Source organism: Talpa occidentalis, unplaced genomic scaffold, assembly GCF_014898055.3.
Source record: "Talpa occidentalis isolate TD23 unplaced genomic scaffold, MPIMG_talOcc4v2.1 talOcc4.6, whole genome shotgun sequence".
Lineage (NCBI taxonomy): Eukaryota > Metazoa > Chordata > Mammalia > Eulipotyphla > Talpidae > Talpa > Talpa occidentalis.
The window spans coordinates 6526036-6551819 of record NW_023604972.1 but is presented as its reverse complement, the minus strand read 5'-3'; the positions used below and the strand labels follow the sequence as shown (position 1 = coordinate 6551819).

The window sequence follows — 25784 nt, the reverse complement described above, 5'->3', positions numbered from 1 at the left end:
GAAGTGGGTTTCATGCTAGAGAGATCTGGAGGGGCTGCTTCATGGAGGAATGCTGAAGACTTTGGGCTGCTGCAGTTCGCTGGAGGAGACCATCTCTGCTGGCCAAGCTGCACTTCGGTTTCATGGAGGGTGAGAGGAAGCAGGTGAGAGTGGTTCTCACATGCAGGGTGTGAGCTTGTGGAATCCTTCCTAGTGAGCCTCTCTATTTTGTCCTCAAGAAAAGCTGACCCCCATGGCGTGGCAGCCCTCGCCTGTCCCCTCAGCATTGTTTTCAGAACTTCCGCCTGTTCTGCTCCCCGCTCTGTCTCTGGTGAATCCTCTCACCCCCACACCTTTGGCTTGTACCCCAGTTCTTGTATGCATAAATAAATAAGTCTTAAAAAAAAAAAAAGAATCATCCCAAAGGTGGGGTAAACTGGGGAAGTGTGAATCTTAATTGGACCTGGCCCAAAGCACCCGACCTCACGTCCAGACAAGATGAAAGTCACAGCAGTGCTCTGGAGAGAAGAGCACAGTGGGGGAGAGGAAAGGCTCCTGCAGGGAGAGGGACGGCCAGTCAGGGCCAGGCGAAAAGGAGCCGAACTGGACTGACTGTGCTAGACCGTTCACTGCTGCCATCTTTGTCGTCCCCACCACACTGCCACGGGATTATTATCGTTCTCACTTGGGGGGCAGGGAAGCTTGAGCTCAGGGGCAGCAGGTAACCCTCTCCCGGTCATGGAGTGACCCCAAAATAGGAAGGCAGAAGTGCCTGACTCCAAAAGGTATGCAATTCTTACTAATGCAAGCGCTATCCAAGGGAGTACCAATTCATTTGTCAAATCTTCATTCAACGCATCTGCTTTTAAAAACCAAGAAAATCTCCAATTTTGAAAATTAAGCAACACGTTTCTAAATAATGAACTTAGAAAATATTTTTAACTGAATGGTAATGAAAAGACGTATCAAAACTTAAGCATTGGAGCACTCAGAGAAAACTTTATTGAAGCAAATGTATATGTTAGAAAAGAAAAAAACTGACAAAAAACCCATGGTTTAAGCTTCCATTGCAGCAAGTTGAATAAAGAAACCCCAAGGAACTAGAATGAATTTCTATACCTCAACTAATACAGAGTTTAAAAACCAATTTAAAAAGCTAAATATTGGTCCTTTGAATGAGTAGAAAACACCGATATTGCCCAAACAAGACTGATTAAGATAAAGGGAGAAACATAAAACTGCAGTGTCAGGCACGCATGCGCACTGCCAAGCAAAACATGAGCCATGAGGACGAGGAGGGGAAAGGTACGTTTTCAAGTCATTCAGAAAAATCACATTCCAGATTTTATTGTATTTAACCTTACAGGCACTTCCTGGTGGAAAACATAAGGCACGTTAAGTGTTGTGGTTTAGTCCTCAAAACAGAGAGCACATGTGCTTTGGAGTCCCACAGACCCGAGTTCAAAATTATCTTCTTCCTTGAACTAAATAGATGACAATAGACAAATGATAGAATCTCTCTGAACTTCCATTTTCTCACCTAACAAATGGAAGATAATAACATCAACCTCACTGTGCAGCGCACCAAGCACTGGGAAGCTCATACACGACAGGATACTTTTCCCACATGACCATGATCGTGGCATTTATAGTTTGACTATCAATAGATCCTAAAGGGTTCAAAATGGACCCTGACACAAGGCTGTTCATGTGGAATGTGACACTTTCTGGAAAGCTTGGGTGTTTGTCTTCCTTGACTTGACAGTACCAATATGCACCATACTGAAAAATGTGCTCATTTTTATAAAGGAGGCTGCCCACAGATACCCAACGTAAACCCTTCATAGGAGAGTTAAAATGAAATAACTCAGCATAACATTTGCATTATACTATTATCCAATGATTTTTTTCTTGAATATTAGGACATCAAAACAAAAACTATGTTAAGACTGAAGAGAAAGGTCTTCTCCGTTGTTGACATGACAGGGGCTCCCCTCAAATTCTCAGCTCCCGACCAGTGTGTCTCTCAAGTCAGGCATGTCGACGGACAGCAAGAGCACAACGACAGGGCCTCCACTGCTGGCACAGTGGTTGAGCACTGGGCTGCGATCCATCCCAGGCCACCAGCGACGGTCCCACATGGCACTGCAGACCTCTCCTGCCACGCCCGCTGCTCCCCTCAGCAGTGTATTTCATCAGTCTACCTGTTCTGTTCCCCACTCTGACTCTGGTGAATTCTCTCACCTGTCTGAGCTACTGACTGTACCCAGTGCTTGTATAAATAAATAAATAAATCTTTAAAAAAATTTAAAAAAAAGAAAAAAAAAAGATAAATAAATAAAAAACATAAAAAAGAAAATAGAGTTCAGCAATTGAACGGATCATGCCTCTAATAACACCGATCATGTTCCATAATACAGATTTGGACTGTGAACTCCCATAATTTTTCACACGTTGAAGAAATGTCTCCCTGTGACAACAAAACAAAAATGGAGATCAAGAGGCAGTTCAATAAAGGGTCTGGTTCCATTTGTCAATGAAAGGGTCCCCTTTATTAGTAACGAAAGAACCCATGGGCCATGCAACAGCCACCCCCTCTCCTGAAAACACAGAGATAGATCAAGTCAAGAGTGACTGACTTAAAGCATGGCCCAATTTTTTTTTTTTCCATTTCAGTTGTAAAGTGAGAATTAATACTGCGAAGGGGTGTTTGATGAGAGTGCAGGAGATAAAAATGACCTCCTGGCTCTCACACGTCACAGCTCCCAGCTTGAACATCAACTGATGAGCAAGGACAGCAAAAGCAGCACCCTGAGACAAGGGAGCCCAAGTTATCTGTTGATGACCTGCTCTCTTCTCCCCAGGAGCTTCTTGAGGGAATGTGGAGCCAAAGCCTGAGAAGCTGCAGTGTTTCCAGACTCTGGAGAAGGCAGGAGCAGGAGGACCTCACCTCCTCTGCACAGAGCAGCCCCAGGGGGATCTAGCTGGTGAGTGACTCTCATTTCCATAAAAACAAGAAAACAAAGCACCAGGGCCCAGAGGGAGGGGCTGGCAAGTGGAGGAGGGGGTAGAGGGGGAGCAAGGGGGTTCATCACAGGAGAGTCCAGGCTGATTGAGCTGAAGGCAGAGAAGGAGCCTTAGAACAGAGACCAGCACCCACGGGCTTCTGAACACTCGGGTCTGTCTCTAGCCCATTCCAAGGCCAATGGCACAGAGGCTTGAAGCGTGGATCCCCCGTCCTCACCAGTGTGGTGGCCGGGATCCCCCACAAGAATATATTCAGGGAAAGAGGGGTAAAGCATCCACAGAACAGGGAGGGCCCAGTTCCCTGCTCCCCCAGAGAAGGGCGGAGCCCAGCAAGGAGGAGCACTGGAGAGCCTGGGAGAGGGAGGAGCCATCAGGAGGGAGACCTGGAGGAGGCACGTGGAGCAGAGACACAGGCCAAGAAGCCGCCCTTAGGTCTCAGCCTTGGACCGGACCAGGGACTTGGGGGACAGGGAAGGAGACACTTGAAGCGCCAAAGACGTGCAGGACAGACCCGTGGGGAGGCTGACAACGGCAGCCTTTATCTTGACTTGGCTTTGGATTTTGCTGTTTTCCTTCCAGACCTGCCAGCCCCTTCTGCCCCTTCCTATAGGCCCCACCAGGAGAGCCGTAGGCTGGGGGCCGGCTCTCAGGCCTCAGCGTCCCGCTAGGGGCAACCCTGTCTGGCTGGGCTTTTACGCTTGAGGGTCGGGTAACTGCAGGGGTGGCTTTGGAAACTCTATTCTCTCCCTCCTCCTTGTTGCCACTAATTGTTTCAAATTTCCTTTCCATGACAGGTCTTCTGCATGTTTTGTCTTGATAGGGCAGATGGCAGAGCCTATTTAGAGTGGGCAGGTTTGGGGGTTCTGGGTTCCCCTCACCCTGCCCCTAACAGGGGGCAATGGGGCAGATGGGGAAGGATGAGGAGGTGGACATGGGTGGCCATGGGGTGGTTAGAACCCTCATGGGGTACTTAGTTGGGTGTGGAGGGTGCTGGGAAGAGAAGGAGATCAGGATAGGTCATCTCCGATCACCAACAGGGCCAAGAGGGACTCATGCAGCCCTCCTGACTCAGCACAGACAGACAGAAAATGCCTACAAATACCAAGATGCCATTCCTGCCTCGAGAAAAAAAATCAATTACCTGTCCATATCCTCACAAGTAAATACAATGTCAGGTCTTACATATCGTCTTAAATCCAATTCCAGTTGTTTTATGGAGGCGCCTGAGCACGAGTCCCTGGAAAGAAAGAGGCAAGTGTTAAAATGACAAGATCTCCTGGACATTTCTTGAATCTCTTAGTTTCTTCTTCCAGGCAGGCCCTGGGCCAGGCTCTGGGCAAAGAGTGGAGGAGAGGAAGCTTCTAAGAGCTCGCAGCTGTAGCGGAGGGGAACATGGGAACTAGGTGGGTGTCTCTTATGGAGATAAAAGGAAGAGAGAGTGGTTGGGTTGGGTTGAGGGTAGAGTGATTCCCCATCCATCCCTGCCCCAGTCTGTTCTCAGGACATTCTTGTGACTAGGGATTCTTTCATGGCTCAGTTCCTGAAATCACCCTGAGAATACAGGAGTACAAAGGAGCAACAGGTACCTGACATTTACTCCGCAGTCACAGATCACCCAGGCATGTAGTTCGGTAACCTTTAAAGACAAATTAGGGACTTCCGCACATCGAAAAACACTAAGATAAAAGAGACAAAAACCATCGTCAGCCCCAAACCCCAAACAGCACCAGGCATCCTAGTGCCTATCAAAGCCAGCAGGCAGGAGGCCACTGGTTAGAACCTACTCTCTGAACCTGACCCAGAATTTGCATTAGAAACACCCAGTGTACTCATTCAGCTTGACCCTCTGAATAAAGTTCTTACAACAAGAGCTAATTCTGCACATCGATAGTGATTCTTTGCATTTTCTTATTCCAAAAGGGGGCCTTAGGCCACATGAGCTTTCCCTGGAAGCCACTGAGAAGTGCAGCAACAATAGGCTGTGACAGCAGCTGAGTCAGAACCTGCTGCTTCAGAGCCCCCCGGGTGCACAGGCAGAGCTCGAGAAGCACTGCTTTGAAAAACGCTGATGTCCTGCTCTAACCCCAGTCCCAAACTCTTCCCCATGAGTCTGACAATTGTCATTCCTTGTACAAATACTGGACCCCTAATACCAGATGTAAAGTCTTGGAATGTTAATGTTTTCACCCCAAGGTCCACAAAATAGGGGTCAGAAAAATAGATGAATGCCAATGCTTCTTTGTGGAGTTAGATGTCACAGGAGAGAAAGAAAATAAATTTGGGGCACTAGAGGGCAGGGAAGATGGAGAACACAGACTGAAAAGGTCCCTGGGGTGGGAGCAGCTGTAAGAACAGGGGCAGTGGGAGACAGAGACTCTGATGGGGCAGATTCCAGGAGTGAATTCAACGATAATAAGTGCTGATATTCCTCTTACTTCTCCTCTATTGTGGCCAAAAATGCTGGGCATTGTTCGTGCATCACCTTAGATGATCTTCAAATCACCATCACACCCCGGCTCCTAGTCCAGGGGCTGCAGAGGTCAGGCGCCCTACTGGGGTCACATGGCGACCACGATGACCTCTGGAGTCCGACCTGGACCCCTCACAGCACACTGTGACAACACCTGGCCTCAGCAATAGAGGCCGAGCAGCCGCCAATGCGCCTGATGCGCCAACGCACCTGATGTGCTGTCATTTCACAACTGGGTGAGAGTCACACGCTGTGCATGGAGCAGAGAGGAGTGAGATCAGATCTACAGGACAGAGAATTTAGAGACGGTGCAGGTGTCATGGGGTAACCATGCGAACAAAGATGGGTAATGGACAAGATGGAAGATCATGAGAGACATTTAAGTAAATCACAAAGGTCAGGAGGAGGAGGAGACACGCAGCAAGGACCACTTCAGGGCTGATGCAAATAAGCAACTGAACAAAAGTACCAACAAGGAAGGCAAAGGTCTCCATAGAAGACACAAGTTTTACCCTTTATATCCAAACTTTACATTCCCATTTTAAACACAAAATCATATCCTCTTAGAGACGAATTATCCAATAGGCGGTTATGTGACCACAGAAACAGAAATCATGTACCTGGTTTCATTGTAGGCAACAGACTCACTGCTGGACCCATTGAGTAACACATGAACCTGTCCACGGTTGTTTTCTGCGAACTGAAAAATGAAACAGAACCTCACCATCCCTCCGCATGCAAACGTCAGCACCATCCCCAGCACTTCCACCAAAACAGCTCTCAGCTCAGGTGGTGAAAGATGAAATATCCCGCGTGGGTCTAGCTCAGTGAAGTCAGGTCTGTGAGTGTCGAGCCCAGACACTGGAGGAATTTCGCGTCACATGGGGATTCTGGAAGGAGTGGCTCCAATGTGTGTCTGAACAATGAAGGTCAATGTCATTGTTCCCGTGGGAGCTAAATTAGGGTCCAGAAGCCGGAAGTGTAGAGACTGAGGGGAACTCACTGGGGAAGGAAGAGAACACTTCCTGGGACCTGCAGTGTAGACACTGCGCATTTCATTAGTGGGAGCTCAGCGGTGGGCAATTGGGGGAGCCAAGAGGAGGGAGGTAGGAGAGAAGGTGACACTGAGCCCTGGACAGGCCCAAAGAGAAATGCATGGTGACCATTATGAAGCCAGGAGTTGTAGTTCACCGTGCAGCGAACATTTAGCTGGCGGCTGTGCTAGGCCTGGGGGATTCAAAAGGAACAAAACCAAGGCAATGACATGCTTCCCCAGGAGGCTCACCAGGACCCCGGGACAGCTCAGCTCCCTTCCCTGAGTGACCACAGCATCCCACACCCTCCATGTGACCTAACAACATCGTACTGTGGTGAGGAGCTTAACCACCAGCGCAGGGAGCACCTGAGAGTCCGGACCCCCTGGCCTTGACAGTGGGGGGGGGGAAGGAGGGGGCAGCACATGGCAGAGGGGGCGCCCAGGAAACTCTGTCACAGGAGCAGAGGGAGGAAAAGGAAGGAACCAGGAGCCAGAAGGGCAGTTCCCTGTGAGGGAGATGAGGAAGGGCAGGAAGAGGCCATGGAGGGCAACAAACACCAAGACCCGAAGGATGAACAGGATGTCGCCGAGTCACGGAGGCAGCTGCCAACAGAAAGGTCAGGGGGCTTGAGAGAATAGGGGCGATTTGGGGGACCCCTCAGTGGATGCTGAGGTGAAGTGGATAAGTCAGTTCATGGAATTCAGGTTCCTGAATGTTTAGTCACGGGCTTCGCCTTTATTCTGCAAGTGGAAAATCACCGTAGAGAGAAATTGAAACGGATTATGAAACCCCAGCGTGTCTCTTCCCTCCGGGTTGAGGCGCAGAGGCCAGCGGCGGGGGGGTCACCAGTCACAGGGGTAACTCAGAGGAGTGCTGTCAGGGAGCTGAGCAGGCACCCCACAATATAGAAATAGCAAGAGCCCCCACAAAGTAAGTACTGGGGCAATTTTCCCCAAGGTCATGTCTCTTAGAAGCGAGGAGGAAGACGGGGTGCAACCACCAAGCCACACTGTCTCTATGTCAGAGACGGAAGGATGGAGTCTGATGAAAGAAGGTCATGGACACACATCCCTGAGATCTGGCCAAGATAAAGGTGCAGTCCTGGGGGATCTCTCCATGGAGTGTCACTGAGGTTAAGTCACTAGATAGATTTCAGGCCCTAGAACATTCTGTCTGTGTGTGTCTATAGAAACCTGCCTCTCCCTGAGGTTTACTTTTTAGACACAGCAGAGCCTAGAGGCTTATGGGATGACATGGAGCTGAGCGCCAGGCCAGCCGGAGAACACACGTGCAGATGCAGAGGAGGGGCTGCCCAGAGGCCAGGGGCCCCCCACAGAAATGCATATTCCAGTGTCTGAAGGAAAGTCCGTTCATGCAGGAACTGCCTTGGAAGTAGCCCGTTGTAAGGGAACTTCAGTCAAGTCCACATTTCTTTGCCTCTAACGTGCTTTTCAGCCAATAAAACTGCTCCTTTGCTCTCAACCCGTCTCCAAAGCCTCTATAATTTCATCCCCTTTCTGAATTGGGGGGTCAGATTTGCGCCGATCTCCTGTCTCCTTACCAGTTGATACTCCATAAAGATTTTTCCTTTACTCAAAATCCTGGTGTCAAAATAACCTGGTCTCCACACATCAGGCATGTGGTGGTAATGTTATTGGAACCAGCTGCCTTAGTGGACACATGTCCTTTCAGCCTGCTGCCCCAAATCAGTTGGGGCAGCTGCTCCTCAGAGCTCAGTCTCTGCCCTCTGTAATGGACCGAGCAGGTGCGAGCTGTGGGCTGACTGGTGCTAAATGGTACAGTCAGACTTGTGGGTGAAAGAGGAGATAAGCCAGGGTTGGAGGGAGCTAAAGGAACCCCCGGAAAAAGGAGACTCCGACCAGGGCCCCCGAAGAACAAGGAGAGGCGATGCCAGCCCCTGGGGAAGCTGGAGAAGAGAAGATGGTTCCAGCCGCAGAAGAAAGAGGAAAAGCAGCTCCAGCAGCCGCCCTCCGAGGGGGAAGTAGCCGAAGGGCTCTGTCACGCTGGGGCTTGGGCCAGTCCCTGAGGTTTCTGAGAGGAGCCCCAAGGCCCTGTACCTGGTGCCTCCAGACTGTTTGTTGTTGGTACCCGGGTGAGCAGCCGCCCTTGTGGGACCAGCGAGCCCTGTGCTCCCCTGTGCAGCAGCAGGAAGGGCGCAGAGCAGGTTTTCTATGATCCTATGCAGACCAGACGGGCAAAGGAGAGTCCTGGAGCCCTCAGTGGCTTTCTCAAGCTCGTATTGAGCTTTCCCATGTAGTGCAGAAACCAGGTACATGGCAGGCAAGGGTGCCGGGGGCCAGGAGAGAATGAACGGTTTTAATCCATGGAAATGGCCAAGGACTGAGCCTGGAATGTACATGGTCTGTAATGTGGACTCTTAAGATTGTTCAGGGAAAGAAATAGAAAAGAAAAAAGATTGTTCAGAATCCACAATTGCCCAACACCTGGATCAGACAAATAAACAGCCTGAGTGTCCTGGCAGCCAAAGTCAAAGAATGGATGGATGGGCCCAGGGATTCTCTTCAACTGGGGCCTGGACCTTCCATGAAACCCCAAAGCTATATGTGAAAATCTTCTGGCACAGGCTTAGGAATGTCTTTCTTAGGAAAGATTGAATCCTAAACAGTTTTTCTTAAAGGCCCTGTGATCCAAAAAGAAAGAAAACCAACCATTGACCTTTAAGTTCTTGGGTCTCCAGAATTCTGGAATTTCACTGCTGGTGCTTACCCATTTGGCCGCCACTTCCCAGAATACACGTGTAGGATATAAAGGGCAGATTCCATTCTCTTCTCGAAAAAGGCCATACTTCACTTCTAAAAGACACAGTTTACAGAAAGTAAATGAAATGGAAAAGAGTATAATTAAGCTCCATTCTCCCCCAGGTCTTCCAGCTGGTGGAGACATTTTCCCACTGCCAAGGAGGAGGAGGAGAATGGACACATCTCCACCCAATTCAATAGTGCCCCCGAATCCCTTCCAGATCCTTATCTTGCCCTCCACGCACCAAGGGGAGCACAGTGACCAGGTCTGAGTCGTCATGGTGGGAAATGCCAGCAAAAGCTCACCTGACAGAGCAGCCCCAGGCTCATCCCACTTCCAGGAAGAATTAGGGGTGAAACTAGGCCCCTGGGAGCCTCTGGGGCCTGCTGCTCTGACTCCTGCCAACACTCTCTTGTTGACAGCTCTCCTCCCTCTCCCCACACCCTTAGGTTCCAGACCCCTTGAGTAAACTGTCTACACCCCTCCCCATCAAGACGAGCGCCACCTTAGGGGAGCAGCAACAGAGAACATGAACAGTTTCTGTGTTTCCTAGCCTAAGGATATTTGCATGAATGACAAACATTTCCCTTTATGGATGTATAAAGGACAAATAAAGTCATAATCTATTTAGATTGTAAAACCTGATGACTTGATATCTGTATATATTGTGAGAAGATCCCCCATCAAGTTGACTAGCACATGCATCACCTAAAATGAATGTTTCTGTTTTCATGAGAACATCTAAGACCTTCTCCCTTTGCCAATTTCAATCACATAACACAGTGTTATCAAGTGTCATCACCTCGCTGCACACAGACGCTCAGACCTTCTTTATCCTGTAACGCAGAGTTGGTTCCCTTTCACCACCCCTTCCCTAGCCCCTCCACCTTCCAGCCCCTGCTGCGTTTTGACTCTGTTTCTACTAATTTAACCTTTTTATTTTGTCAGACTTCACATGTGATGTCATGCAGTGTTTATCTTTCTCTGTCTGTCTTGTTTCATTAGCATGATGCCCTCCAAGCTGACACACCCTGTTACGGAGGACAGAATTTCCTTCCTTTACTGCTAAATAATGGTATAATATATAATAATAATATATTTACATTTCCATTTTTCCACTGCATTTGACTGTACACTTTTAATTGTGTTAGTCCTAAGATTAGAAGGATGAACAGAAGTTCTCACCTTCAGTGATGACATGATATAGTACTGAATCCTAGAGCAAGTCAGGGATCATGAGGCAGCCTCAGGACAGTGCAGGGACTTCAGGAGAGCTAAGGAAGGCTCCAAGGATAAGGACAAATTCCAAACAAATTCCAAAGGGGACAAATCAAACACCCCAGGACTAAGGTCAACAGGACATTCCAAATTGAGGACAATAAAGAGGAAAGAGAAGGTCTGGGACACAGAGACTTAGCTCTGGGCACAGAGACATTGAGGCAGTGAGGAGACCACCCAGAACTAACCACTCACAAAGACCCTGGTGGAGCTTTGGAATCATCAGGGAAAGAAGGTGCATATTCCCTGAGACAGGCCTCCACTGTGGCTTCCTTGCCCCTCCCTGGCCTGGTTTCATGGGCTGGGAGTCCCACTTCATTTCTGTTCCTTTTCTCCTCAATAACCTTTCTCTTTCTCTAAACAAACCTGCCTCTTCTCGTTTGCTGGCCTGAGCGTCTGTGAAGTTCCTGCTGCGGCTTCGTGAGACACCAGCCCATGGTGGTCTAGTGGCCGGGACTCAGCGCTGCCCCTGCAGCCTGGGATCCATTCCTGGCTGGGAGACTAGGCCTGAAAACCTACCATTCCGGTATCAGTATCCTCAAATAAACCAGAGAAACTTGGGTTGGGGAGGCCCGCAGCATACTAGGGGAGGCTGGTGTGGCCCTCAGTAAGGTTTCTTGAGGAGAAAACACCTTCTCATATTAAGAAGCTCTGGGTCTTTCTGGGCAAGATACAGCGACTTCTGAAAAATGGCAGAGACCTAAGGTTTCCCAGCCCCCTTGTTCTCGGGATGTGGTCTTGGTCCCAGAGTTCCTGCTGGTCAAGCTACAATGTGGAGTCAGGCCGGGGGCCCCTCACCAGGACAAAAGCCTTGGGATGAGGAACATACTGGAAATCCAGCATCTGCTGAACACAGCAGCGGACATTATGGCCAGGTGAGCACAACCAGCTCGACCACCTGGACGGGAAGTCAAGGGTCACAGGGTCTAGAGAGAGGGAGGTTTGATCAGCAGCTCAAATGGAGCCCTAGTCACTGCTCCTCCCCAGTCATGCCAGACATTTCTGCATCCCCAATCCACCTCCCCACCACCCCATTCCTCCATGGACCTGCCCACCTTCCCTGAAATTCATACCCAATAAATGTGAGGTGGTTTGGGGGGCATGGGCTGCACCTCCAGAGGTGTGAGCCGCTCTTCGTGTCTCTCTCTCTCCTGGGACTCTGAGTTGTCTTTCCTCCTTCCTGCGCCTCTCCCAGCACTGCTGCCCTGCAAGGTGACAGACCCACAGGGGCCCCCTCCAGCTCCCCTCCACCCCTACCCCATATCTCTAGCTGCCCTGTGGAAGGAGGACTTCATCTGGGTCCCGCCCTGGTCCTCACCCTGCTGTAGAATTCTTTCGCCCTAAACGCTGTCCTTACAGAAAACAAAACCCCAGCAATTCAGAAGCCGGCTATGTCTGTCCTCCCAGAGCAGAGGCTCAAGGAGCAGGGGCACCCCAAAGCCCGAAGTCAATTTTTCTAGAAAACATTCGAGGGCCATCCCTGGTGGTTCAAGGGGTTAAGACGCAACCGGTGCAGCTGTCAGCAGCTGCTTCAGCGCCAGTTTGATCCCCAGTCAGGGAACTTCCCACGTGGCCCAGCAGACCTCTCCTGACTCGCCCGCTGCTCCCCTCAGCAGTGTATTTTGGTCAGTCTCCCTGTTCTGTTCCCCACTCTGTCTCTGGTGAATCTTCTCAGCCCCCACACTTCTGGCCTGTACCCCAGTTCTTGTATGATAAACAAATGAATCTTAAAAAAAAAATTCAAGGGCCAAAGCAGGCAACGCTCCACCAGCCTGAGGTGTCCGTAAAGGGTAAGTGGTATTGGCAGGGTCCCTGGGACACCTTCCAGCACATGTTTTGGTGCCCCTGCCTGAGTCAGGGCTTCTTCACCCTGCAATCTGCCCAGTTAGTGCCTCACCAGAAGAGCCTTTGTTTCCACACCACATGAGGTTATCAGCAATATGGCTCACGAGCATGTGCTCCTGGGTGAGCAGCTTCCCTCCGGCCTTCATGTACTGTTCCTTCAGTTCTTGTGTTTTGCTCCATAAAAGGACCTAAGAAAGAATAAACAAACTGCCCATTGAGATCCAAGTAGTAAATTTTTAAAATATACATTATTGTTTTATTTTATTTATATATATTTTACATCATTGTTCTTTTTGTACATGTCTGCTTTCTCCTCTCAGGTGTAGACCCCGTAAAACTCCCACCACTAAGTCACCCGTGCACCCTCACCATAGTCCCTTGTGCTCCTCCCTCCCCTGCTAAAAATACACGTTTTTTAAATGAAAGAAAAGAATGGACGTTTTCAGAGTAAATCCTATATGGCACACACATGTGTGTTCTGGGTCATTTGTGAAATGAACTCATTATTCTGCTCATACTCAGAAAATCTTGTAGCAAATCTGAGATGGGAACCATCTGGAGGAGGCATCAGGAGATTCAGAGTTCCTGAAGGATCTGCAAGCCCTTTTGTCTACCGGCTATTTCTGGGAGATGAGCTCCTTGATGCTTAGAGGTCCAGCCTCTCTGTTTCTTTCCCCAGTCTGCCCTCTTCACACACACAAGAAATGAACAAATGCAGCGAGTTTTCTTCAAGGTCCCTTGCAAACACCCGGGAAGTCTAATTTCAGAGTAGTCGTCTCCTCCAGGGACCTGTGGGTTCTGAAGAGCAGGCAGGGGAGGGTGGGCTGGGAAGCCCAGGCCGGGAGTCCCACGGCCTTAAGAAGCGTCACCACTCACCGTCTGCCTGGCCTTGGACACCAGAGTATCGCTAACCTCACCTTCCCCAAATGGAAATGGGCAACAATGATCAATGTACAGAACCCCTGGGAGGCCGGAATCAAAGGGACAATGCAAAGAAATCACAGCCTGGTCATTCAACCCCCCTCACTCCCACCTGCTGTCTTGGGCCCAGGGACTCTGCAATAGCTCCAGCTTCTAACGGTGGACGGGGCTGAAGATTTGGGGCTCACTGAATTTCCCCCTTAAAGTGCTGAATTGTCATATGGACTAACGTAGTGATGATCAGTCTGATGTAATAGACATGATATGTGCTGACACTGTGGAGGCCTGACTGATGGAAAGTTGAGGTAGAGCAACTACAGGTATCCATTAAAGGAACCACTTTTCATGAAGACATTGATAAACAGATGCAAAAATCCAGGGTAGATAAAGCCCTAGCTGTGCAGAGAGGTCCCTGCTCAGTCAAAAATTACCAGTGGGTTCTGATAAAATGCCTCAGAAATGGCATAAATATAGGCATGAAATCTGAGGCAGGGTGAGATGCTGTGGACTCCACATACACAGGCCTAAGTCTCCCCCAGGCACTGCTCAGAGACACAAATACTCTTGCTTTGAGCATGGCCTTCATCTCCCCATAGGAGGGGGATGCCAGGGGTTCTCTGGACCAGGGACCATCCATTCTGCATCACCTGTCTCTCAAACTTTGCCAAGAGGTGAGTTACTTCCCCCTTTGGCTGTACATTCAGTGGTACCCTCACCTCATTATAATTCACATCCCCCCAGCAGATTCATACTGCGGTTATGTGCCTTTGACTTGAGAAGAGGAAGCCTTGGCTTCTAGGTCTGGAAGTGAGCGCTCCAGAGACCCCAAACCTGATGAACATGACTTTAGGGGAGATGTGCTCTTTCCCAGTATGGTCAGTGCATGACAGCCTAGAGCACTCTGGTGCCAGGTTTCAGGCCTTTAACATTTCAACTGGTCATTTTCAAGGCCCTCACTAGTCACCTAAACTCACTTCAGTTTTCTCTGGGGTGAAAAGGGAATGTTGGCCTCTGACCTACATGCTCCACAGGGTGAGTGTGAAGATCTAACAGGATAAGGGTGAAGAGTCCTTAGTGAAGTAACACAGGCCTCCACACATGCAAACAGACATTGTGGTTGTCATCACCATCACCCTCAGAGGTCAGGGGAGGTGCTGTAATTCCAGAAAGTTGTGTTAATTTGATTTTATTTTCATGGGGTTGAGTTGGATCCATGGTCACTTTGTTTTGTCCAATTTCTGGCTTTTTTAGTCTCCTTTCTTCTCTCCATGTCCCTATTTCTCTCACTTTGCTCCAGATGTCCTCAATCCTAATGATCCCTTGGTCCAAGAGCCCCACAAACCTGCATTCCAGCCAATGTAAAGGTGCCTATATTCTTATGTCCAGATGTTTCCTTTTTCCTCATCATAGTCAAAATGTGTCCTGTGACCTTGTACTTCTGGCTTTTATCCTCGGTTTTGAAATCAATGACCCTGATTACCTTGTCTGTAGGTATTTCTTGATTCACCAGCTCCATCAGTGGTAGATAGTCTTCTGCTGTAATGTAGCAAGGGTCCTTAGAAGCAACTGCATTCGTGAATGCCTCTGCTATCTTGTTGCAGTCTTTATCTAATCTGTGAGATGAAACACAGACAATAAAACAAGAGTAATTAGATTTCAAACTTATTTTTGTTTTTTAAGTTTATTTTAAAATGAGGTCATCTTTGGATACCCCCACCATAGTGTACCCACCACCAAATCACCCAGAGTCCATTGTGCTCCCCTCCTGTTTAATCTCATCTCCCTGCCTCTCCCTATCTGGCTGCTTCAGTTGTAGAGTCAGCTTTCAAGCTTAGTTTTTAAGCTTTTCTTTTTTTTTTTTTTTAAAGATTTATTTATTTATTTATTTATACAAGCACTGGGTACAGTCAGAAGCACGGGAGGGTGAGAGAATTTACCAGAGCCAGAGCGGGGAGCAGCGCAGGCAGAAGGACCGAAGTACACTGCTGAGGGGAGCAGCGGGCGGCAGGAGAGGTCTGCGCGCCACATGGGACCCTCCTCCGGTGGCCGGGGAGCAGCTGGGGATCGAACCGGCACCACAGAGGCCGCGGGCAGCTTCGCAACCCAGCGCTCAACCACTGCGCCACCGGGGAGGCCCTAAAGCTTTTCTTTATCTAACATTTAGTTTAGTTTCTCTCTATTCCACATATTAGTGACACCACCCAATATTTATCTTTCTCCTTGTGACTTGTTTCATTTAGCATTACCCCTTCTAGCTCTACCCATGTTGCCGCAAATCACATGAGTTTATGCTTTTTGATCATTGAGTAATATTCCACTGTGTGTATGTAACACATCCTCTTGATCCACTCATCTGTTTGGGGCACTTAAGTTTTTTTTATAATTTAACTATAGTAAATAGTACTTCAGTAAAATGGGAAAGCAATTTTTTTTTTAATTAGTGCTTTTGAATTTTCTTGGTAGATGCTGAGGTGTGGAATAACTGGGTTGTACAGCAGGTCCACAATTAATCTTTGAGACCTCTCCATACTGCCGCGGACCAGAGCAGCGGCGGGTGATCGAGACAATCTCAGGGCATGAGCGAGAGCAGCACAAGGTGGTCGAAGGATTCGGGCGAGAGAAAAGAAATGACACACAGACACACTCGAGGATGAGTGAAAATCTGAGTGTATTTTGCTGAAATCAACCTTCTCTTTTTATACATTTTTCTTGGACAGTACATAAGATTATTTTTCACAGTTTGTGGTTAATCAGACATCAAATCATTATGTGCAGTGAAACATAGCAAAACAATACACACCATATTTCAGATTATATCTACCAAAATTCCAGTCAAGTACAATTATAAATCAAGTACATTTTGTAATCTCTTTAAGGAGGGTCTTTCTAGTATAAAACTACATAATTTCTATTTTAATCATATTTCATCTATATTCCAAAACAATGATATTACATTACTATTACTATTTATTATTGATTTTTGTTGTTATTAACTGCTACTGTAAAAGCATAGCAACTATCATTCTTGGTTACATACTTAATCATTTCTTAAAAGCAACCAAACCAGTTTATGGTATGCAGCGGGCAGTGAAACACAAAACAATGGAACTGAAAATTAAAAATTAAAGGTATGTGTTTCAGTAAATCCAGGCAGTGTTTGCTGGTTGCTAATGGCACTGATTAACCTCAGCCATTTTTCTGTGCCACGAAAAGGAGGATTTTTACTGTGAGTATAATGCTTAGAATAAGCCTTGCTTTAATGTAAACGCCAAAGTTTATCATGATAAATCCCCTCGGGGACTGCACCTGTCTTAGGAGGAGTCGCAGACATACAGTCTGCCCCCAATCTTACCCTTCATTGACTGTCCAGTCCAGCGCACAGGGGAAGGGGGTCTTATTTTGCTCTTAGTGTCAGAGCAAAAGCCACCCTCGTATATCATGTCTAGTGGCGCTCAGCGGGAGAGGCTGCCGCACCATACTGCTTTCCACAAGGGCTGGACTAGTTTACATTCCCACCAGCAGTGAAGGAGAGTTCCTGTTCTCCATATCCTCGCCAGCACTTGTTGTCAAACATATTTCTGGAGCATAATTACCCAGAAAATCACATTTAGGAAGCATTGACTAGAACCTGTTACTTAATATATATCATCTTCTCTAATCTACACAACACTTTGATGTGAGGAACATTTCTCTCCTGACCCTATAAGGCCTCTGTCCTTGTGGAGCTCACTCTCTGTATAACCAGATAGTAAACAAATGAACAAATACGGGAACAAAATAAGTACAGATTGTGGTAATAAACAAGCAGGAAATGGATGGAGGGGAACAAGAGGAGAAGACTGGATCAATGACCACCTTAGGGAGAGGGTCAGGAAGGGTCTCCCAGAGAGGTCTACGCTGAGACGGTGATGAGAAGGGGGCACCACACAGCAGGGGAGGCTGTGCAAAGGCCCTGAAACAGAAAAGAACTTGCCAATTCCGAGAAACTGAGAGGCAGAAGGTCTAGGAGCAGTTTGGGGAAGACTTGACCTATTATATTAATAGGAATGTTTCATGGAAAGCCGGAGTCTTAGTCCTCTAGAGCTTCCCCTTTGTCTCAGTGACAATGAGTCCAGACTGAGCGCAGATATTAGGGTTCAAGATCAGGGGCACGTCCTTTCTCTTTCTACCACTCTGCGCCTCCCCACAGACTCACCTATTCTCCAGTGAGTCATTCCCTCCTGTTCATTTCTCACCTCTTCTCTCCCCCTCTGACCTGCCAGGTAGGTTGTCTCCAGGTGTCCAGAGATTTTGCCTTTTCTGATTGTTCTGCTGAGCCCAGTCCAAAGGAGGGAAAAGACAGAGGAGGTAGACCAGTAATCCCGATAAGTGCCAGTGTGGTCTGGGCCAGGGTGGCAGCAGTGCCCATGGTGAGAAGTGATGGAAGAGGAAGGGACTATACCAAGGGCTTCACTTGTCCTGTTTAATCTCACACTAGCTTTTGGGGGTTCGGGGAGGGGCAACCTGCCATATCCCTGATTTGGAGCTATAGAAGCTCAGAGAGCAACTTGCCCAAAGCCAACTATGTGAGCAGCAGAGCAGCCTCACACTGCTCACTGCTGAACAATGGTGCCCCCTGCAGGAGGTGTAGAATCATGGCACACTCCCCAGAGGGAGACAGTCCCTACCAGCATGAGGTCCTGAGCCCTGCAGAGGGGCTGTCTCTGCCCCAGAAAGGTGAAGACCAGATGTAAGGTGAGTGAATGAGTCCGGCTTTCAACCGCTGGCCTCTGTGGCTGTCACCTGCGGCCTTGGATGCAGGAGGCGCTTGGGAGCGTGCGCATGGGCACATGTGCCTGATGGTGGACACCTGGAGCATATGTGGGCCGGCGTAAGTGTGCACACCTGGGCATGGAGCTGAGGATTTAAGTGCGGTGTCCTTCAGAGATAGGAGAACGTCTAAGGAGGGGCGGCTACAGCGGAGCAGCTACAAGAGGAAGAGACCACAGAGAAGCCAGAGAGAGTCCACAGAGAGAATAAAAATTCACTGGGGGCTGGAAGCCCTGCCGGCCTCTTGGACCCCCAAACCCCCAGCCTTCCTGCCTTGCCAGCCTTCATCCTTGCCCCCAACAATGGGCAAAGAAAGAGCATTAAAGCCTGAAAAGTCATTGAGGGCTCCAGGACCCTCCTTTATCCATGTCCCTAAATCCACGGAGATCCGCCCGGTGCCTTGCGGGCGCTACCCCTAAAGAGGACACCCCTGTTCCCAGTGATGGGTAAGTGACTGGGCTAGAGGGGGGAGGGAAGGAAGGTAAAAGTCTTACACAAAGAGGGAAAACTAGCCATATTTTGGTGGTTAAATCCATTTTATACTTGTCAGGCTACTTCAGGCTTCATAACTCTGTGCTGTCTCCACTCTCTAATCCACACTCGTCCTGCAAATAACACACACATCAGGTCCCCATCGTGCAGCACCATCATCCTCCTAATATACTGTCCCTCTGGCCTGACCCCCCAGGAAAGCTCTCACACTCTATGTCCACACCCCTAAAAGTACTTAGATATTGAGGGGTCACTCGTCCTTTTTCCATGAATTTTCTTGCTGTCAAGTCCTGTGGACAGATTGTCTTGGCTCACAGAAAACACGCAGGTTCTTTGAGCCTTTATTCAAATGGAGCTGCTGGGCCTGCACTGAAGGCAGGACTGCCACCTCCTGGAGAGATGCGCAGCTGCGAGGTTCCATGTGGGTTGCCAAGGAGGGTCTTAGAAGACTGTTCCAGACTCTCAGAGCCATGAATTTATTAATCCAGCAAATATCTATTGAACATCTAATATAGGCTAGACACATTGTGGAGTATGTAAGATATAGCAGTGAGCGAAATTAGCTTCTCTCTCTTGTGTGACTCTACATTCTACCACAACAAGATTGACTACAGACATAATGAATTAGTGGTTACAGAGAACCCTAGAATTGTACAAGATCTATGGGAAGAAGGAAAAGATTGAAATGGGAGAGAAGGAGAGAGATCGCAGCATTAAACAGGGTGGAGAGTAGATGACCTTCGAGCAACAAATTGAAGGAAATAGAGAGTTGGTCACACAGACCTGCTAGGGAACAGCATTCTAAGCAGAGGGAACAGCATCACAAAGGATCTACCCATGTTACATGTGATATGTTCATAACTAACAAGGAAGTCAGTGTGGATGAACCAGGTGAGCAAAAGCAAGGAAATCAGATACTGTTAGACAGAGCAGAAATTCCTAATATGACAGAAAGAATTTGGCTTCTAGTCATGGTGAACAAGAAATCAATACAGGAAACTGGCAGGTCACAAAATCCATATACAAGAATTGGTTTTATTCCAATAAAACCAATTGGAATGCACTAGAAGAGAAATTTTAAAATCAATCCCATACTATTGCATCAAAAAGAATTAAACATTTAGTAATAAGCTTGACACAGGAGGCGATGGGTGTGTACAATAAAAATTGTAAGACACCACTGTGTCCTCTCCTCACAGGGGGCTGAAAATGTGCAAAAAGAATCAACTTTCAAATTCCTACTACACTGTGGACCACCCGCACACTGAGCACCCCCTCCCCCAGCCTGTTGCCCCTTTGGAAGCTCTTTCCAAGGGTCTTCCCTCCAAAGGGGAAATGAGGAAGCAGAGCAGCTATCATGGTCATTTGATAAAGAACAAAAGCTTTTTCCAGGTAAGCAGCAGCACCTCTGGGAATTGTGAGCAATGAGCCCAGAACAAGAGGTGTGGGCAGGACTCAGCAGGGAAAGCTCTGACCTCTCCAAGAACAAACTGTGAGACAAAGCACTAACCCAGAAAGAAGCAGCATCCTCCTTTTCCCCAACCCTCTGACCTCTGCCCTCTCTCCTTCAGCCATCTGATGTGCTCCTAGAGCTCCCTCTTTCTAGAAGATTCTGTCCCAGATTTCCATTCTCCCATTCTGTCCTGATAGCACCAGGATCCCCATGCTGGGCCTCTCTGCACAGATCCCCACTCCATCCTTCCCTCCCCTGACAACCCAGCCTTGGGGTCTGACTTGCGATATTCAACCACAGCAGCACCCAGGTCCCCCGTCCTGAGCCCTGGCCAACTATCCCTTCGCCTTCCACGCTGGACCAGGGGCTTTGGAGCCTCTCTGGCCACCGGGCTCTGTCTTATGACCCCAGAATAGTGGTGGAATTGAAGGAAGCGTCGTCACCATGGTAGGAAAATGCAGGACCCAGCTGAGGCCGCCGAGCGATGCACTAATGAAGATCAAGGGCTAACCCAGAATACAGACATTGATGGGGTCGTTCTGTCCCCCCAAAGAGAAAACATGCCAGACCTCTGCCCTGTGCAGTCACAGTCACCCTCATGCTCTGTGTGCTGACAAAGTTCCGGATGTGGGTGGGAGGACTTGAGGCTCAGACCCTCTCACCAGCGGGATGGTCCCCAAGGCCCCATGATGCTTCTGAACTCTGTCCTCTCTCCCTCAGCCATCTGATGTGCTCCCAGAGCTCCCTCTTTCTAGAAGGTTCTATGCCCAGATAGGTTTTGGGCCATCCATGGGCTGATCTTCCCTCAGCAGCAGGGTCGTCTCCATCCCCTGGGCTTCATTCCAGGATAACACACTCTTCAGAACACCCTGGTGCTGACGATCTATCCTAAAGGGAAATCCTCAAAGGGCCCTTCTGTCATGAAGTCCTCCTGGTCCTGCCCCAGCAGGTGGCGATTTCCTCCTCTGACCCTCAGTCCAGCCCCGCACAGGCACAGTCAATGTTATTCAGTATTTGTATGGGTTTGCTGTTTGGAAACACAGGTTTTACTGAGAAGAGTGAATAAAATACCCATCATTAAAATGAGAGGCCTGCGGAAGTGCAAATGAAGAGCTGATCCATGAGAAATCTTGCTACACATTTTGAAGAGAGAGAACAAACGAAGTTGTGAAAAGACAATGAAAATATGTGTATCCTGTTGAACGATGTCTGGGACACAGCGTTACCAAAAAAATGGACATTTCCCATACTTACTACATATCTCAGGATTATTCCCCTTCATCCTTACAATGTCCCCTAGAGTGGGGCTGTCACCAACACTTGTGTTTTACAGTTGAGAATCCTGTGGGGAAAGTAACTTGCCGAAAGTGACACTTTGACAGAGCCAAGATTCAAGGTCAGCACACCAGCCACAGAGAAAGTGAACCTGATTCCTGGAGGTCTTGGACTCCCCATAATATTCAGAGCACCCCCTTGTGCGCAAGGATCTCCGACATGGCGGGCACATTGGGTGCTGACCCATCTCAGAGCCCACAACAGAGGCTCAGCTGCTAACACTACACATGCAGCTGCGCATCCGCTGACCGCGTGGCAGGGACACAGGTGTTCCCTGTGTTCATTACTGTTTCCTCCGAACAGGCATCCTGACACCATCACAGCGCCCCGCGGTTCCTGAGGCGCCCACGCGCCCCGTGGGTGCTCCCCTCACAGCCCGTGCGAGCTGCCCAGGATGAACGGACAACACACACTGTGAGCTGCTGACCTCAGGTGAGAGTGGAGGGGCCACTCCTTGACACGGGGTCTGGGTGCCTGTGGCTCCATCCACAGCGGGGGGCTCTCTCCTGAGAGGGAGGGAATCCCTGGGGAGCTCAAGCTGGGGCTCCAGGCTGAGGAGGCCCAGAGGAGGGGAGGGGCTGGTGATGGCAGTTTCTAGAAATGACTCCTGGAGAACTGGTCTTCGCAGCCTCTTGAGCATTTTGAACTAGAGGCATTTCTCTCCCGCACACGCTTTGCTCCCCCCACTCCCTTTACTTCACTGTTACATTGGGTGACATTTGCTTTAACAGATACTCTGAAGATGACAGAGGGAGGAAGGAATAGTCCTCCCTCCACGGAGTCCTCAGTTACCTGCAAGTAAACACCTGTGAGGACTGGACACTCTGGAGGCCCACAAGGGGCAGGTAAGACCTCTGGGGTCTGTTGCAACAGAGAAACCCCCCAGGAGCTTTCACTCCCTGCTTGTGCCCTGCCAGCACCACCTCAAAAAGGAGTTCTGGGGGGAGACAAGCCCTGGGAAGGGAAACCAGCCCAGCGGGAGGGTCTCTGGGGCAGATGAGCAGCTCTCTGAGGGGGTCATGAGGAACCCTCTAGAGGTTTCCTGGAGCCACATGGTGCTGCTCCTTCCCAGAGTCCGTCCAGGTTCTGGGGCTGATGTCTCCAGTGTCCCTGTTTCCTGGTCACAGATTTCGGGGCGCCCACCGTGGGGTGGCTGGTTTGTGTTCCTGAGGAAACCCCCTCCGTGATCCAGCGCCCCTGGCCCCCCCCACCGCACCCCCGCGCCCCGCCCCGGGTCCCCTGCGCCCTCCCTGCGCTTTCAGGCGGGCCCGGGTGGCACCGGGGGGCGCTTGCTCACCCCCCTGAGACGCGAGCCCCGCGGCCCCTCCCTGAGACGCGCCCGCAGCGGGGTCGGAGCCCGGGGGTGCGGGGGACCCGCGGGGGCTGCTCCCGGCCGGCCCCGAGGTGGGTCCCGCGGGGGCGGCGGCTGCGCGCGGGGCCGGCGCGGGGGCTTCCCGGGGGGCGGGGTCCTCAGCCCGGACCCCGCTCTGCCCGCCCGGCCCGGCCCGGCCTCTCCCCGGACCCCGGACACAAAATACTTCGTTTTACTCAGTCCACACCGCGCCTGCGCGCGAGCGCAGTGGTGCCCAGCGGTGCCACCTACCTCAGGGGAGCATCCGGGGGAGGGGAGTAGAGGGAGCATCGCCGCCGGACCTCATCATAGAAACTCCGCCGCCTGAAACAATAGTACCAGAGTAACACGGCCGCCGCCACGACGACGATCACCCCTGCAGAGACTCCCGCGCAGACACGCTTCACAGTGCTGGCCTTGGGGACCCCGCGGGGGGGGGTGGGGGGGAGGTGCGGCCAAGCTGCAGGAGAGGCTGCGGAGGGAGGAGCGGACAGGAGAGTTGCCTGTGGGACAGCCCGGGGGCGACTACACTGCACTTCTGCGCTGCTCCCCCGCCTTTTCTAGGGTCACTTCCCCTCTCTGCCCCCACCTCCCAGCCCTCGGCTTCTGGACCAACACGGATGTCAGGAATTAATAGAGTTGGGGACCAACAGGATGCCCCCAAGACCCCAAAATGCTTCTGACCTCTGTCCTCTCTCCCTCAGCCATCTGATGTGCGATCAGAGCTCCCTCTTTCTAGAAGGTTCTATGCCCAGATAGGTTTTGGGCCATCCAGGGGCTGATCTTCCCTCAGCAGCAGGGTCGTCTCCATCCCCTGGGCTTCATTCCAGGATAACACACTCTTCAGAACACCCTGGTGCTGACGATCTATCCTAAAGGGAAATCCTCAAAGGGCCCTTCTGTCATGAAGTCCTCCTGGTCCTGCCCCAGCAGGTGGCGATTTCCTCCTCTGAGACCCTCAGCCCAGCCCCGCATAGGCACAGTCCGTGTTTACTCTGTGCACGTGAAGAGCTGGTCCAGGAGTAATCTTGCCAGACATTTTTAGAGAGAGAACAAGAGAAGTTGTGAAAGGACAATAAAAAAATCTCTGTCTGTTGAAAGATGTCTGGGACACAGCACTCCAAGAAAACGGACATTTTCCAAACTACATATCTCAGGATTGTTCCCCGTAATCCTTGCAATTCCCCTTGGAGTGGGGCTGTCACCAACACTTCTCTTTTACAGCTGAGAATACCGTGGAGAGAATAACTTGCCAAAACTCACACTTTGACAGAGCCAAGGTTTAAGGTCCAGCAAACTACCCACAGATAAAGTGAACCTGATCCCCTGGAAGCCGTTGACTCAGCTTAATTATTAACAGCACCCCCTTCTGCACAAGAATCTCGGACATGGTGGGTACTGTAATTAAACATTTCATTACTGTTTCATCTGAACAGGCATCATGACACCATCACAGCACCCTGTGGTTCCTGAGGCGCCCGCGCGCCCCGTGGGTGCTCCCCTCACAGCCCGTGCGAGCTGCCCAGGATGAACGGACAACACACACTGTGAGCTGCTGACCTCAGGTGAGAGTGGAGGGGCCGCTCCTTGACACGGGGTCTGGTGCATGTGGCTCCATCCACAGCTGGGGGCTCTCTCCTGAGAGGGAGGAATCCCTGGGGAGCTCAAGCTGTGGCTCCAGGCTGAGGAGGCCCAGAGGAGGGGAGGGGCTGGTGATGGCAGTTTCTAGAAATGAGTCCTGGAGAACTGGTCTTCGCAGCCTCTTGAGCATTTTGAACTAGAGGCATTTCTCTCCCGCACACGCTTTGCTCCCCCCACTCCCTTTACTTCACTGTTACATTGGGTGACACGGGATGTAATGGAGACTCTGAAGATGACAGGAGGAACACCCCACCCTGCTTCCTCCCTCCACGGAGTCCTCAGTTACCTGCAAGTAAACACCTGTGAGGACTGGACACTCTGGAGGCCCACAAGGGGCAGGTAAGACCTCTGGGGTCTGTTGCAACAGAGAAACCCCCCAGGAGCTTCCACTCCCTGCTTGTTCCCTGCCAGCACCACCTCGAAAAGGGGTTCTGGGGGGAGACAAGCCCTGGGAAGGGAAACCAGCCCAGCGGGAGGGTCTCTGGGGGCAGATGAGCAGCTCGCTGAGGGGGTCATGAGGAACCCTCTGGAGGTTTCCTGGAGCCACATGGTGCTGCTCCTTCCCAGGGTCTGTCCAGGTTCTGGGGCTGATGTCTCAAGTGTCCCTGTTTCCCGGTTACAGATTTCGGGGCGCCCAACCGTGGGGTTGCTGGTTTGTGTTCCTGAGGAAAACCCCCCCCTCCGCGATCCAGCGCCCCTGGCCCCCCCACACCGCACCCCCGCGCCCCGCCCCGGGTCCCCTGCGCCCTCCCTGCGCTTCCAGGCGGGCCCGGCAGGCACCGGGGGGCGCTTGCTCACCCCCCTGAGACGTGAGCCCCGCGGCCCCGCCCCGAGACGCGCCCGCAGCGGGGTCGGAGCCCGGGGGTGCGGGGGACCCGCGGGGGCTGCTCCCGGCCCGGCGGGTCCCGCGGGGGCGGCTGCTGCGCGCGGGGCCGGCGCAGGGGCTTCCCGGGGCGCGCGGGGTCCTCAGCCTGGACCCCGCTCTGCCCGCCCGGCCCGGCCCGGCTTCTCCCCGGACCCCGGACACAAAATACTTGGCTTCGGGCAATTCACATCTCCTGCCCACGAGCCAGCCCAGCGCTGCCAAGTGGTGCCACCTACCTCAGCTGGGCATTTGCAGGCGGGGAGTAGTTGGAACATTCCTCCTGGATGCGCTTGGAAAATTTGTCACAAGCGCTCTCCTTCCACAATGAGCACCAGATTATTGTGCACACCCCGATGATCAGCAGGATGCAGACATGCACGCAGGGGCCTTTCTCAGCGTCCTCTGCCATGGAGCCCGGCCTGCATGGAAGCTGAAGCTGAAGGAGAGGCAGCAGGAGGGCTGAGAGGACTCAAGAAAGACGGCCTGGTGTTCAGAGTAAA

At 50.8% G+C, this 25784-nt stretch overlaps 1 protein-coding gene across 1 annotated transcript; it reads right to left on the bottom strand.

Moving 5' to 3' along the window:
- Positions 1–462: 462 nt before the first annotated feature.
- Positions 463–25784, bottom strand: LOC119261298 (ADP-ribosyl cyclase/cyclic ADP-ribose hydrolase 1-like). The gene is made up of 10 exons (XM_037530544.1): positions 25521–25784; positions 23031–23102; positions 14819–14951; positions 12470–12605; positions 9262–9347; positions 6097–6176; positions 4593–4682; positions 4148–4243; positions 2326–2449; positions 463–534 (listed from the first exon to the last, which is right to left on the bottom strand). The coding sequence occupies exons 1-10, from the start codon at positions 25691–25693 to the stop codon at positions 463–465; spliced, it is 1062 nt and encodes a 353-aa protein (XP_037386441.1). The 5' UTR covers positions 25694–25784.